Here is a 14,970-nt window from a genome sequence, read left to right as displayed (position 1 = left end):
TCAGCAGAAATAAGATGCTAGCTATGAATGTAGTGAACAGAAGTGTTTTCTCCTCGATTCAAAACCATGAAGGCAACCAGCTGTGATTACTCCAGAAAGCTGTCCATATACAACATAAGTGCCCTGGATGATGGGGAAATTCCAAATCACCGAATTTCTGAGAGCAGGGTCACCCCCTTTCAGCCAGGGCTCTGCTGAAGACGCCCCAGCCCCAGACGGCAGTGCCTCATGGCACCATGAGGTTCCCATTCACACGGAAGCACCTCAGAAGAAGGGGCTGGACCCATGAGGGTGAAAATTTTCCGCAGACTCCATCAAGAGCTGGGGACAGGAAAACTGAAAATTCTCAGCATGAGAGTAACGACCAGTGGTAAAAATCACACTCTGGACTTTGTGTGAGGCTGAAATGTGTAGCAAAATGGAGGGTACGGCAGGTATGTTATGATCCTTCCAAGTCAGAAGGATCCTCTTTTAACTGTGGGAGCATTAAAGGAAGAGCAAAACTCTTTCCAAGGAAAGACACTTTCAAAATGGTGATGGTCTGACCAAAGCAGCAGTTCTGGATTCCCTAGATAACCCGATCTCAGGATGGTCCAAGAGCAATGACAAGGCACTGTGACAGGGGCTCACGTGGAAGGCCACCTGTGTATGCTGCGTGATGTTTAAAGGGTGATTTTTTTCTTTTTCTGTATTTGAACTCTAAAAAACCTGCACACTTTTTCTTCTGCCTGCCCCTGGAAAGACTGGAGTGCTGGGATACAACACGCTTTAATTACTGTGACATTCAGGAACTCAGAACTGACCTTTTTGCTGGTGGGGCTTCCACATCCCATTTCTCTGCCAAGCGGCCCCATACCCAGAAAATGTCCTGGGATAATGCAACTGGGAATCTGAAGCGCACACAGGTGAAGGGGGGAGTGCTTGGTGGGGACGGCGCAGCACAACGCCAGAGGGGCCAGACGCGGCACTCAGCTTGGTGGGTACTGAACACCCAGCCCTGCTGAGAGTGACCAGGCAGCTTAGCTGGTTCCTCCAGAATAACGTATTGACTGTTTTTTATTGAGACATCTTAATGCCTGAACTCTGTCTCTGCTGATGTGGATCCTGCCTTCTGCTAACTCTCCTCTAGTCTCCCAGACACCATATGAGCTGAACAGGGGTACTAAATAGAAGGACATCTGTTCTTACACTGAGATGGAAACAACAGTGTACAAGCAGCTACAGAAGTATTATGATGCTGCAGAAGGACACGTTCCAATACAGTTTAATAAAAAAATTTATTACCAATACATTTCCAATTAAAAATTAACAATTTCAGGCAAGATTTCAGGTATTATTAACCCACTATAGTAAGTTTAACTCAGGAATTTCTTCTGATGGAGTCAAGAAGAATTAGTAAGTACATGTGATGGCCAAAGTTCAGGCTAAAAATCTGTTCTAGTCTGAAACCTTCCAACAAAAACGCAGCATGACCTAGTCAGAAAGATTCCTTGTAGCAGACAGTCTTAAAAAGATATTTTGAAACTGCTGTAGCAGTCACTGAGAGCTGCTATCCCCAATATTTAAAGATTCCAGTAGTAATAAACAGACACCGCAAGGTGTTGTTCTGTGGGTACCCTTGAGGTGCACTGCACTGGTTGAAGAAAGCACAGGCAGTAAATCAGGGCTGCAAAGACCACATCTGTGGTCTTTCTAAGAAACAGAACAGCCGATCTCACGTTTCTTTTTCTACCACTACGGTAATAACCAGCTTAGAAGCTCGCATCTCTTTGGCGAGTAGGCCTTAAAGTAATTTACCTTGGTGGATCTGAATTACATCCCATTTGAATTACACGCTATCAGGCAAACCAAAAGCAGCATGGCTATTTCCTGTGAATAAGACAAATGCTACGTCTACCTCAATGAGTAAGCCGAACCGGAGGGCAGAGTGTGAATATGTGATGGATCTATTCTTCTTTAAACAATGGAACTGGGGAGGGCTTCCAGCAACCACCAACACAGCTCTCAGGACTTCCACATGCTGCTTGCTTGAATCTCTCATCCTCCGAAAGAGTAACATTCACCGCAGCATATTCTGTGTCAGCACGAGAAGCGCTACAGCTCAGTCTGGGCATCTCTGGGTACATCAGTTTTTGCTTTCACATGCACTCAATGTGCAGCCCGTGAACCAGGAACTTTAGATTTCTCAGAAGACAACACTATATATATATACGGGAAATATATATTACATATATATATATGGGAAATATCATATATATACATGGGAAATCCCAGAGAGAATTGCAGCAGTCTTACAAATAAGCGTAAAGAAAAGAGTCGGAGATGCAACAGCCCTGCTCCAGGAGGAGTCGACCTCATTGCAGACCACCTGGGTCCTTCTGCAGACACAGCCTGCATGAATAGTAAACTCAACAAAGCAACCTGACGTGTCAAAAAGACCACTTCTGCCCGCACACACACGCACTGCTGCCATTTGGTTGAAAACGCATTGAGTGGGTTAGATTAAAAGGTACACAAAGGTAGCACATCTGTGCTACTGCCTGATGAGCTTAACTGCACTGAGCTAGTGCCTGACACAGGCAGAAACACGAGCACCCACAGTGGTCACTCCAGGGCCGTTTCATTTAGCCTCCTGCCAGGGCTGCAGAACCCTTACACTCTTACTTGTAGTACTTGTCTCGCATGTGATATTTCTATGACTACAATCAAGAACCAGGAAAAACGGTCTGGCAGCAGATCCAGCCCTCTCCATTCCTGAAACCTTGATCTGTCACATTAACCCCTGGCTGGTGCACATCAAAGTTTGCAGAGACCCATGAGAGAGGAGCAATGTTTTCACCCTGTCTTCATATCCTCAGTGGGGTGCGATTGATGCCACTCCTCTACCTCCTACCTAGCCTTTTCCTTTGACCTTTTTCTTTGCCCATGACCCTTCTCAGTCACAGCTTCCGTAACAGCAACTATTTGTACCTACAGTTTTCTCATTCAATGGCATGAAAATGACACTACTTTCCACAGCCTCCTGAATAGCACCAGCGAAACCGATGGTTCCCACTTTCACTCTGCTGCTGGTTACAGCTAGGAGAGGTACCACGGACACCAAAGGCTATCTGGTCAGACCTCTAAACAAAAAACTGTGGTTCCCTTCTGGAGCCGCACGCCTAACTTTGAACATCGATCTGCAGAAACTTGGTATTAGCAGGTAATTTCCTATAAATATTCCTCTTTAAGAACAACAACAAAAAAAAAAGAAACAAAAACTTTGTAAAATACAGGGATGTTTAACTCTTCAAGTACCACATAGCTTTGCATGCCCAAGGAGCTGTGCTAACACGAACCAGCTGCTTATCACACACAAAAGGAAGGGAAATATTTTCTCCATTTTGCAGGCAGCACGGAGGCGAGCAGGCAGGTTTGCTGCTCCCAGGGACGGGGTGCAGCGCCCGGGGAGGGCTCTGGCCCCCTTCCCCGGCGCCCCCCGCCGCAGGCAGCGGAGGGAAGGCGGACTCGGCGCGCGGCAGCCGGGGCCGCCGCGGGCAGCGCGGGCCGGGGCAGGGCCGGGGCAGGCTCCGGCACCCCCGCGCCGGCAGGAAAACGCCGGCCGCGCTGCCGGGAGCGCTGGGCCGCCCATCGTGCGGCGGGAGGGGACTGCACAATGCGCCCGGCCGGCCTTTGTTCGCAGCCAGCGGAATCAAACAGCGCTTTTCCTCCTTTTTTTTTTTTCCTCCCCCCTTCCCCAGGGAAGCGGCACCGCGCGAGGCGCGCACGGCGCACGCACACGGCCGCATCCCCCACCCCTTTGTTGCAGGCGGGGGGAACCGCAGCCCCGCGGCGCCGGCCTGGGCGGACCCTGCCCGGCGGCTGCCCACGGCAGGCCCAGCGCGACAGCCCGGCCCCGGCTCGGCCCGGCCCGGCCCGCCGCCGCGCGGGCGCCCTGTCAGCAGCCCGAGGGCCGGGAGGGCGGCGGGTACCCGCGGGCCGCGCCGGGCCCGTTCGCCCCCCAGGGGCGCGGCGGCGGCGGGCCCCCCTCTCCGCGCCAGCCGGGCCCGGCAGCCCGCCCCTCCCCGCGCCGGGGGCCGGGGCCGGGCGCGCCCCCCCGCCCCGCGCCGCTGCGCTCGGCGGCCGCGCTACCTGCTGATCTTCTGGGCGAAGGCGCGGCGCTCGGCCATGGCCGTGCTGCGGGGCTCCGCGCGGCCGCTCCTCAGCGCTGGCGGAGCCGGGGAGCCGGGAATGGGAGCCGTAATGCTCCGCGGAGGCGCGCACCCGCGCGGCGCAGCCGGCCCAGCTCCCACCCTCGGCGCTCGCCGCGCCCGCCCGCCTCCGCCCCCTTCTCGGGCAGGGGCCGCTCCTCGCAGACATACGGCGGGGCGGGCGGCCGCGGCGAGGAGTGGCCGTCGCCCTTCGCCTGCCCGTCGCCGGTGCCCGGCCCTTTCCCCCCCGGGGCGGGCTGGGGCAGCGGCCCGGGACCCGCACCAGCAGCGGCCCGGCCTCCATCCCTCGGGCAGACTCCACCGAGCGCGTCCCCTCATTGCCGTGGTGCAGGCTGAACGCGCCTTGGGTTCAGCTCGCCCTCGCTGCCGCCGTGCCGCTTTATTCCCATTTAAAACCGGAGTGGGTCGGGGTTATTACTTGCAAAAATGAAGATCCACTCGTGGTTAGGAAAAAAGGCTCTTCACCCGGCTCACAGCACCCAGCATCTCCCCCCGGTGTCAAGCGAGACCTGCAGAGTTCAACTGGGGGCTGTGGGCAGTGGAGGCCTCCGCTCAAAACGGCTGCCGGGGTCCGGTACACGGTGACCCCTGGCAGAGCCTCGCCGGGGCTGCTCTGCTGCTCCCGGCTGCCGCGGCTCTGCATGGGGTGGCCGGGTCCCTCGGCCACCCACGCCCCCCAGCACGGCGCTGCGGGACGCCGTTGATTGCCACGCTCCCCGCGCTGTGCAGGGGCGAGGCTGGGCGCTCCTCTATCGCACCCTGTATGGTACCAACTTTTCCTTCAGAAAGGCTAAAAATCCTTACTGGTGATTTGGACGATGGCTGGAATAGTGTAACAACCATCTTTCCATCCCAACAGGTCATTACCACCAGTCCCTCCATAAATGTGTTGCGTTTGAGGTGGTCATCCTAATGGGAGGAGGAGGTAGAGGGTGGGGAGTTAAAAAAAAACTATTTTGGGACTTCAAAAACAGATCGAGCCTAGGACACATTCTAGCAGATAACTCAAAGTCAATGTTACGTGACATATGCTGTGCATTAATCTAAACCAGAGAACTATTAATAGTAATCCAGGAAGTGTCCAAAAGTAGCGAGTGCTAATTTATCCGATTCCATCTGCTTGCATTGTGTGAATGTTTCTAGCACATTGCGATTGCAATCCGAGTATACCAATTTTTCCACTAGCAGAAGCCACTGATTTCCAGCTGCGTATAATTATTCTGCTTTTCTGTTTGTATGTGTTTACACAGGGAATGTCAGGCCCCGAAATCTGCAAATATATACATATGTGAGTAATCCCACTAGAGTTAATCAGACTCTGTGCATACATAAAGCAAATCCCGTGTGGGTAAGATTGTGGCCCGCTACAGAAATGTGCCGTCATGCGTTACACAGATGCACGCACACACATGCACACAGATGGAGATCCTGCAAAGCAAAGACCTATTGTATGCCACTGAGAAAGGGCTGCTCTTCTCCAAGGGGAGGAGAGAAAATATCCCACAAATCTCTGCCAAGACAAGAGACTTTTGCTCTTGAATTACTGCCTGCACGTAGAATTGCACACAGGATAAGTCCCTCACACAGAGTGCACAGGATAAGCCAATGAACTATTTACCTTCCTACATCCTCGTGAGCTGTGGATGCCCCATCTCTGGAGGTGTTCAAGGTCAGGCTGGACGGGACTTTGAGCAACTCGGTCTAGTGAAAAGTGTCACTGCCCCTGGCAGGGGGGTTGGACTGGGTGATCTTTAAAAGGTCCCTTCCAGCCCAAACCATTCTACCATTCTATGATCTGAATAAATTCTTGTACACAGTGTGTGTGCTTACAAGAACAGACTAAGCATGAGGGACCGCCAGCAATGTTTCCTCTTTCCCATCCCTCACCCCGTATGGAATTTCCTTTCCAAAATGGCATCAGTTTGAGATACAGGAGGGCTAATTTAGTCCCGTCTTAAGGGAAAACGTCACTGCCTAATTCTTTTATATCAAAACTGGGAATCCTGCGTTTCTGAAAAGGGAAATTCTTGTTGCTGCCAGAAGGTGCGAAGAGCAGCCTGGCCCCAGAAGCCCTGATATACAGAGCACAGAGTATCCCAGGTCGATCAAGAGACCTCTTGGATTTTAAGTTTCATTTTCCCCTCCTGTAAGTTACTATAACTGACAGAAGAACTTGATTAATTTGTGGGACACATAAAGTCATCTCAGTATGATCCCCAAGAGCTACGTAGAGCTTATTTTAAAGCCTTCTGCAACTGGTTTGTTAGCATGGGCTGTTTAAAGACGAAGGGTGCACTTCAAAATGCAGTAATGACACAGGCGACTTTAGGTCTCTGTCTGATGAGCCGCCCACCAGCCATACTGCCTGCCTCACCCCGCACAGGCGTCCGAGCTGTATGTCAGCTGCTTCCTACATGTCTAAAGTCTATAGCACAAGGGCTTGAGGTAACTAGTTGCTGAGTTTTGATGTCGCCTTTGCTCATCTGTCAGTGCCCTGCTCTTCATTGACTTTTTCTGCAGCTTAGGGCACGGCCAGATGAGCTCTGGCAGACTTGATTCCAGCCGTCCACCCACCTCTGTGCTGGAGGTGACCGACGGAAGGGCAGTTGGACGAGACGTGCCTGCACCTCAGCCACGCCTGACAGATGTGCTCTGACATCTGAAACTGTGAGGAAGGAAAGCCTGTGCGCGGATACCAGAGTTTGAAACTGCTAGCTGAGGTGGGGACACATATCCTGCTCTGCCACCCTTGCCAGAGAGGCCACAGCCTCGCTGGAAGAGCAGGACAATAACTGGGAGCAATCAAGCTCTAAACTAATGCAATAGTCTCTCCTTGACGGTGAAGGGCCTTTCCACTAATTGCAGATCATCACTGCAGTAGGCTACGAAGCTAAAATGGAGCAGGGGACAGGAGCCCTCCTCTTTATGAATGATTTGTTATTCATCTTGTTGAAGCATATAAAGGTACAGAAGTATTAACAGATGAAAAAAACCCCGAACTCCACCCTATCTAATGTGGAACATCTATGTACAAAAATAAAAAATATATGTATTTGCAATTCAAAGGTACAAAATGGATATAAATTAGATCTCTGTCAACTACAGTATATATTATGTGCTCTCAATGGCAAGGTATTGTTTGCAGATAAATAGGCTTTCTCCATATAGTTGGTCTAAATATGAACAAGATCCCTCAATTCATTTAAGAGTCAACATCAACAAGTGAATTTCAGAAAAATAACAGAAAGATTCCTCATTACTTTTCAGGTAGTAACAGCCCAGCGAAAGTCGACAAAGTCGGTGCCCATGACCTTAACTAGTAAGAGATCACTGAGGGTGGTAGAAATGTACACATGACCTTGTAAAGAGAAGCTTCTGTAGAGTGACTGAATTTTGCAGCGCGTGAAGCATTAACCAAAAGGAGTCAAAGAAAAAGTAAAGAAACGTGAGGAAAAAAAATGCAGTCTTTTACCATTATAAATCCAATAACACCAAACACTAAAATTCATGGTATCAACAAATCCTGCCTCCATATTGCTGGCAAGTCGGTACGATTCATATTGCGCCGTCGCTGTATTATTTCGAGTACTAAGGTGAGTGCTGCCACTGACAGGCACTGTGAGTCACATAACCTTTCTGCCTCTGGTTTTCTCATCTTAAAAGTGAAGAAAATTAATTGAAGGAAACGTTTTGTCTGAAGAAACAAACTCATGCTTTGCAAAGAGGAGAATGTGACCAATTGGACACAGCAACCTGTTACATGGAATTTCAGTCTGCAAAAAAAATTTCTCCAGGCATCTCTTTAGGAGCTAGCAGCTTCCTCTGAGTGAAAAACCACTGTTGTGTGGCAAATTTTACCTGCAGTAGAAAACTGAACTATTTTCTTTTAAATTGGGGTGAAATTGTATGCAATTGATGATATATTTGGAGTGTTAGGCTGCTTATTTTTCATAAAGTTGGTTGTGCATACGTATTGTCCTCAAGGGTGACCGGTATCTCATAATGAGGGTGAAGACAAATCAAGACTAACTTCAGTGGAGGGACTGTGTACGCTGCAATTAATAACTCCATATATAGCCCAACTTCATTTAAATTAATGTTTGGTGGAGGTTACATATTTCTAGTAACCAATTTAAAACCTGGAACTTTATCAGCATTATGAGGATACTGAATAGTTACTCTGCGTTAACACATTGTAATTCTTCATCATGCTTCAGAAAGCAAAGAAGGAACCTATGCTGCTGTGCACCAGATTCCAACAGCAGAATGCATCAGCCTTTGAAAGACATCACTGCCTCCAAAAAGGAGTTAGCCCATGTATGCAGCCACCATCAATAAGCATCTGCTGCTCCAGGTAAGTGGTCTCTGAGAAGCTGGGGGGTGATCCTCACTTGTCCTGGGTGCATTAGTACTCCACCAGGACAAAGGCTGAGAGTATACTAAATTGGGAGTTGAGGGACACTGTGGAAGGTGATGGGTCTCCACTGCAGCTGTTGCATTTCCCTTCTAGTTACCTTGCTGATTTGGGGGCTGAGGGAAGAGCCCAGCAATTTATCAAAACATGGACTGTCATATTGGAAGTCACCTTTTGGTCTTCTCTGATAAACCATGTAACAAAAAGGTGAGGAATGAACAGCCGAGTCTACATCTGTGAGCTGTATTTGGGCTAAGCACCCATCTAAAGTTCATGGCCTAGACACAGTGCTCTATTAACACACATGTATCCATCAAACATCTCTCCCACTGAAGGGGTGTGAAGGAAGAAGCATTTCAGTCAATTCACTAGGGTGCCTGTCCATAAACCACATGCATCCTTTAAAATACATGACTAAAATGCTTTTTTATTGAGAATTAATTTTACTCAGTTATAATCAAATCTGGTAAATGCAACTGGCAAACACAGATGTAACTCGTTGAGCTCGTTAGGTCCTGCACAAGAAAAATCTTTTGGATTGTAGCCATAAAACATTTTGCAAAAATTGAACCCATCCTGTGTCTTGTTTGTTAGCAGTCTATTTACTCAGTCCATTGCTTCCTTGTTCCTCTTACGTAAGCTTCCTCAAAGCAAACACACTGAAAACATTTTCCACTGAAAATGTGTTCAACATAATTCGATAAACAATGTAGTAAATAAGGGACTGCAAATTCAGGGAGCCATCTGCTGGCAGCTAAGTGAAACGAATTAAATTCATTAAGGGCCAAATCCTCTCTGCCTCTCTTTGCAAATAATTTCTTTAAAGATAAGGAACTACACATGGGTAATGTAAACTGCATAAGCACAATTATCTTCTCGAGACATGTATGGCAAGAGTGAAGATGCTGGTGTTCTCAGAGCAAGAAGGAGCAGCCTCGTTTGCCCAGTGCCCAGATTCTGTAGGGTGAATGAGAAACTAGGAGAGCAAAGAAGGAGCGAGGACTCTCCAAGTGCCTGCAGCCTTCACTACATCCCTCATGTCCATGTTATTTCTTTTACAGATGACTCAAGCCAGGCATAGCAAAAGCTAATGACAGCTGAGCTGCAAGTAGAGCCAAGGTGCCCTGAGTACAGCACTTCAAAGACCATTTTTATAGGGAATGGTGTTCTTCATCCCAGGCATCAGAAGATCACAAGGGATCCTCACAGCAAGGAAGGGAGATACTTTGTAGTTCTGGATACCAAATAAAATCATATCAATTACTGCATGAAGCAAAACAGCTGTGTGTAAAACATTCTGCCAAGAGCAAAATTTCCCAGCCTGCGAGCCTGACCCACAGGAGGATCATGCTTCCTCTCTCAGGGAGAAGCGCAGCAGTGCTGTCTGGTTCCTCCCTTTTTCTTGGACTCACCTCCACTATTTGAGGTGGAGCAGCTGGGTAGACCAGCAAACACTGTGGCAGGAATGGTGGTCAGACTCATACTTCTACATCAGGAAAAGCTGAATCCTCAACTGCACTAGCTTTTCTGCAGCCTTCTTCATATGGCAGTATTTGATGTCTGCTTCATTTTTGCCTTTATTCTTTGTCTCCTGGCATTATTACTTTCAGATTTCTTCATTTTAACAGATGGGTTCATGAACTTAAATCTCCTCAGAAAAGGACTTGCAGTCTTCCCAACTGAGCTTCCGTTAATTTCTGCTCATGTTTATCATTTTCAGGTAGTTTATGTTTCTACCCTGAACACAGCTTTCAACCTCTCCTGGCTTAATACTCTGTAAATGCCACTAATGTGCTCTTTATTTCCTCTTCCAGATATTTAACTAAGATCTTAAATTAAGGGTAGCCTTGGCACAGATTCTTACAGGTATCCTACTGGAGCCTCCTCTTCCCTAGCCTAATCCTGGGATAGAGTAAGAAAATCTGGGTTTGGATGGAGTGAGTGGTACGAGCAGAAGCCTGCTGGCTAAGTCAGTGGAGATAAACACCTCCAAAGCAACCAGCAATCTAGTGAGGGGCTATGCTCACACTGTCCCTTTCATCCTGCATTACTGCTTGAAAGGATGGTGCACAAATTACTGCCGCAATGGCTTCCACAGGCAGACTGACATACCAGGCACGTGTGAGCAGATTCACACTTGGGTAGGTAGGTAAGTTTAGTCTGGAGAAGGACCTTGGGGCCACCCTCAGCACACAGCGTAGTCAGAGTCCGTGCATGCAGGTGGGAACATCTCAAGATGTGACTTGGGAGAATCCTTTGTTCCCTGAAAGAATCCCTCAAGCGTAGATGCTCCTTTGTTGCTTTACAGTGCACATACATTGACTATTAACCTTGAAGATCCCGACTTCTTTGCGAAACCCATGACGTTCTGGAGTAATGGCTTTGCTTCAGAGACAAAATAGTTGTCATAGCTTTTAGTTTTTAATCAATAATACTTCTCATCTTTAGAAAGCTCTGTATCATTTATCTAACCATTCTATTTCCAGTATTGTTGCTGAGTGCAAGCAACCCTTCCACAAGCACGTCTGAGGTTTTCCATTCTTGAAATGAGTGGGAGCAACCTTGTTGTAACCTATGTTAACAAGTAGTTCTGTGAGCAGCAAAATTAATACAGTGTTCTCCCTTTATCTTATTCCAGGGTCTCTTTTTACCTGAGCAGCTATTTCCACAAAAACTGGAGGTTATTTAGTAGCTCTGAGGCTCTGCAAACTTGATTAAATTGCAGAGCGGTTTCAAAACTTTCCAGAGGGAAACAGATCACAGATGGCTTACTTCCCTAGGAAATGAAACTAAAAATAAATGAGGAAAAATTCCCGTCTCTATAGCTCCTTGACCCAAGGGCTGCTCTGTTTAGACAACAGACAAATGGGTGTTTTAGAAAGCACATACTGTCGGCCAAATGTTTAATGGGCTTTTCTAAATATATTGCAGATTATTGATGAATGCTTAGATGACTTCCCAGCAGCGACCTAGTAGGCTAGTGGCAGATAAGGGTGTAGAAGCTTCATCTCCCTGACTGCCCAGCAATTCGGTGTTATCTTACCATTCTGCAGTATTTGATGGGTGTTTTGTAACCATGGTATCTCTAAGATCCATACAGCAGAGAGAATATTCTCTAATTTTTAGTCTTCTTGACATTGCCTCTTGGTGTTACCCGCTTGGTTTACCTATTAAAAAAAGCAAAGACAAATTATATTTTCCCTGAACATAGATTTTAAATATTTCCTTACTAGTACTATATTAATTTAGCACAAATAGAGCTCAAAGATGGTTTGCATGGCCTTTATGCCATTAAAATGTTGAAAGTGTAAACTCTGTGACATTTCTTAGAAGTTTGTTGAATGCAGTATGTTCTCTCCCACTCCCTCTGCAATCTTTTCGACAGAAATAGGAATTAGTGAATGTGAAGAAAACTCGCTCTTTACAGATAGTTATTTATGGTTGCCTGAGTAATTATTTTGCAATCAAAGCTTTGTTTTGCATGACCTGACTGATGCAAAAAGCAAAAAATAAATATCTTCATTCTCATAACCTGATTGCCTGAGGGATTTGCAATGTATATCCAGATGGCATATTGTGTGGCCTATCAAATCAGTGCATGGTTATTAAATTTCAGAGCAGGAAGGTGCAGGCAACTAATTTCAGGCAAGGGAATAGCCATTTCATTTGATCAACTGAATAATTCTTTGTTCAACATTTAGCCAAATCCAAGCCACATTACCTACTCAGCTCTCAATATTCGAGACCATACGCAAACAGACAAGCACATTCATCTTTGTCTTTGAGAATAAAAGCAAAGATGAAACTTTAAAGAACTATTATTCCTAGAACAGGTCATAAAATTCTGAAGGCAGGAGGCCTGTTTCCTTCCGCACTGACAGATTACCCACTATTGTGGGGCCACAGTCTTTCATGAGTTTAGTACAAACAGCAACATGGTTTTTATTTTTAGATCTTTATCTTTGCTTGGAATAAAGACATATATGGTGTGTGTGCGCCACTTTCTGTGTACTGCCTCTCCTTTCCAGTTTTCAAAAGGAACAGTAACTGCCTGTGATCATTCTTCAGGATTTTTTAAATTTTATCATGGTAGTGCTATTACTATAACTCTGCTACAGAGAGATGCTTGCTGCTAGAGTCTGAAGGATTCCTAAAAGAGATGAGGACTGTGATCACTAATTTATAGGTTAACACAGAAATGAAGTGCTGTTAGCAAGGGCAAGCAGTGAGCTGAAAGGCCGGGGAAGGATTAGAAAGGTGATCTCCTACATCCCCACTTCAAGTCAATAGCTAGACCTTTGAAACAAGATGTTGCCTGCTTTGCACATAAATACCTAAGATTCTCTTTACTGATCGACCCTACTACGTGAAATATATTATATCCATGAGATTACATAACAAAAACCAACATGAAATACATGAAACATCTGTTGTTGGTATTTGTACTGAAGCTTAATTTTAGATCATGTGCTATAATCATGTGTTGATTATAAAAAAAAATCAAACTCAGCCTGATCATCTTTGACCAGCAGAAGGCAGTAAAATCACAAAATGGAAAAAAATACCTAACTTTCTTCATGAACTCAATCTTGTGCTGTTGAGTCCAGAGTACATGGAGAATGCAGGGACATCGTCTTTTTATAGGATGTTAAACAGTAATGCCAGTTCCAGACATTCAACAAAGTCAAGTCACATCCTTCCCAAATCCTGCACTTTTTTTTTTTAAATCCTTGGCTCCTGATACAGCTAATGATTGCTTTTAAGCAGCTTAAGACAAACAGATCAATGAAGAACCAACTTTACAAAAGACTAAAAAAATCCACGCAAACCCCTCAGCATGTCTAGCCTAGGAGAGTTTTCAGAGATGCAGTTACTCTGACGTACTTTTAGAAAAGAAATAAAGCCTCAAGTTGAACTGGAAAACACTGTTGGCATGTGAACAAACGTGTATGTTTATGCTGGAGATTTAAATATTACTGGTCTCCACAGAATTTGCAGATCTTGGAACCATTTTGCTGTAGTGGAGTCAGAAGACACAAATTAAAAAAAAAAAAAAAAAACACAAAACAAAACAAAACAAACACCACCTTGAAACGACAGCTGAAGACTCCGTAAGGGGCAGCGCGCTGCGGCCGCCGCTGATGGCAGGGCCGAGCCGAGGCCGGGGCCTAACGGCGGGGCTGGACTTTCCACGCAAACCCTCCCGCCTTTCCGGGGGCTCGCCTCCAGCCGCAGCCCGTCTCGGCCCGGCCCCCCTTCCTCCTCCTCCGCCCGCCGCACCCCTTTCTCCCTCCTCCACAGGCGATGGCTGACAACCGCCCTCCCGCCGGACTACAGCTCCCAGCATGCCCCGCGCGGGCTCACCGCCGGGCCCGGCTCGCTCCCGCAGCAGCGCCCGCCGGGAGCTGTAGTCCCGCGCAGTTCCCCTACGGCTGAAGCCCCGGGAGGCCGCTCCCCGGCCGGCTGCGCCATGGAGCTCACCGGGCGGGTAAGCGGCGGCCCCACCGCCTTCCGGCTGCGAGCGGCGGCCTCGCAGCGGGTCGCCGTGCGAGCGGCTCCTCCGCCCCCTTTACGGCGGCCGCGGAGGGCCGCGGCGATGGCGGGAGCGGGGAAGCGTTAACCGCCCGCCGCCCCGCACCGGCGGCGGCTCCGTGAGGGGTGAGCGGCTCGCGCCGATCGCGGCCGGCGGGGGAGCGGGCGGGGGAAGCGCGGCCCACGGCGCCGGGCGGGTGGCCGGGCGGAATGAAACGCCTCAATGGTGGCGGCGAAAAGGCGGCCGCTGCCGGGCGTACCCACAGGCGGCGTCCCGGGCCCGGGGCTGCGCTCCCGGCCAGCCCGTCTGTGCGTGTCCTGCAGGCGCAGGAGCGCGCTCGGGGCTCTCCCGCTTTCCCCGAGCCCCTTCCCGCTGTGTGCCTGTGTGTGGGGGCGGGCGGGCGTGTGCCCGGCGTCCTCGTACCGCCGGCGGGCGGCTGTGGTAACCGCGCTGCGGCCGACGGCTCGGTGGCGGGTTGGGAAATAAGCGGGGCCGCCGGGCAGCTGGTGCCGCTTTCGCTTCCCGCCGGGAGGCGGTTCGGGGTCCCCCCCGCCGGCCGTCTGCTGACAAAGCCGCAGGAGTCATTGCGACGATACAAAGACCTGCCTGCCCGGCTGGGGAGAGCCGGCGTAGTAACGAGCCGGTAGAGAGGCACCTTCTCTGCGAACAGCTCTTGCTTGGCTTTAAACCTTGGATTGGGTAAAATGTTCGCTCTTTGCTACAGGATTAAAAAAAAAAAAAAAAAAAAAAAGCTGTTTTTCTTCACCTGCCCTTTACAAAGCATTATTTCTAACTGTCTGTTTACAGCTGAG

General features: G+C 48.6%; 2 protein-coding genes across 23 annotated transcripts in view; one reads left to right on the top strand and one right to left on the bottom strand.

Moving 5' to 3' along the window:
* Window positions 1-13,899, bottom strand: part of DOCK7 (dedicator of cytokinesis 7) — a 118,457-nt gene extending 104,558 nt beyond the window's left edge. For 7 of the 12 annotated variants that reach the window (XM_087733701.1, XM_087733702.1, XM_087733703.1 and 4 more), the window contains exon 1: window positions 4,132-4,262. In XM_087733701.1, the coding sequence (XP_087589827.1) occupies window positions 4,132-4,169 (38 nt within the window). In that variant the 5' untranslated portion in view covers window positions 4,170-4,262. Of the gene's footprint in view, window positions 1-4,131; window positions 4,269-11,668; window positions 11,793-13,712 lie in introns of those variants that run through there. The other 5 variants (XM_087733705.1, XM_087733706.1, XM_087733710.1 and 2 more) reach the window with 2 other exon arrangements.
* Window positions 13,900-14,017: 118 nt separating this feature from the next.
* Window positions 14,018-14,970, top strand: part of ATG4C (autophagy related 4C cysteine peptidase) — a 37,685-nt gene continuing 36,732 nt past the window's right edge. For 3 of the 11 annotated variants that reach the window (XR_015699092.1, XR_015699093.1, XM_087733715.1), the window contains exon 1: window positions 14,019-14,113. The gene's annotated coding sequence lies outside the window, so the exon portion shown is untranslated. The other 8 variants (XR_015699094.1, XM_087733716.1, XR_015699091.1 and 5 more) reach the window with 6 other exon arrangements.

This window comes from Nipponia nippon, unplaced genomic scaffold (genome assembly GCF_047370975.1).
Source record: "Nipponia nippon isolate SJK-2023a ecotype South Korea unplaced genomic scaffold, ASM4737097v1 scaffold_5, whole genome shotgun sequence".
Taxonomy (NCBI): Eukaryota; Metazoa; Chordata; class Aves; order Pelecaniformes; family Threskiornithidae; genus Nipponia; species Nipponia nippon.
Note: the sequence above shows the minus strand (reverse complement) of the source record. Positions and strands in the feature narration are given on the sequence as shown.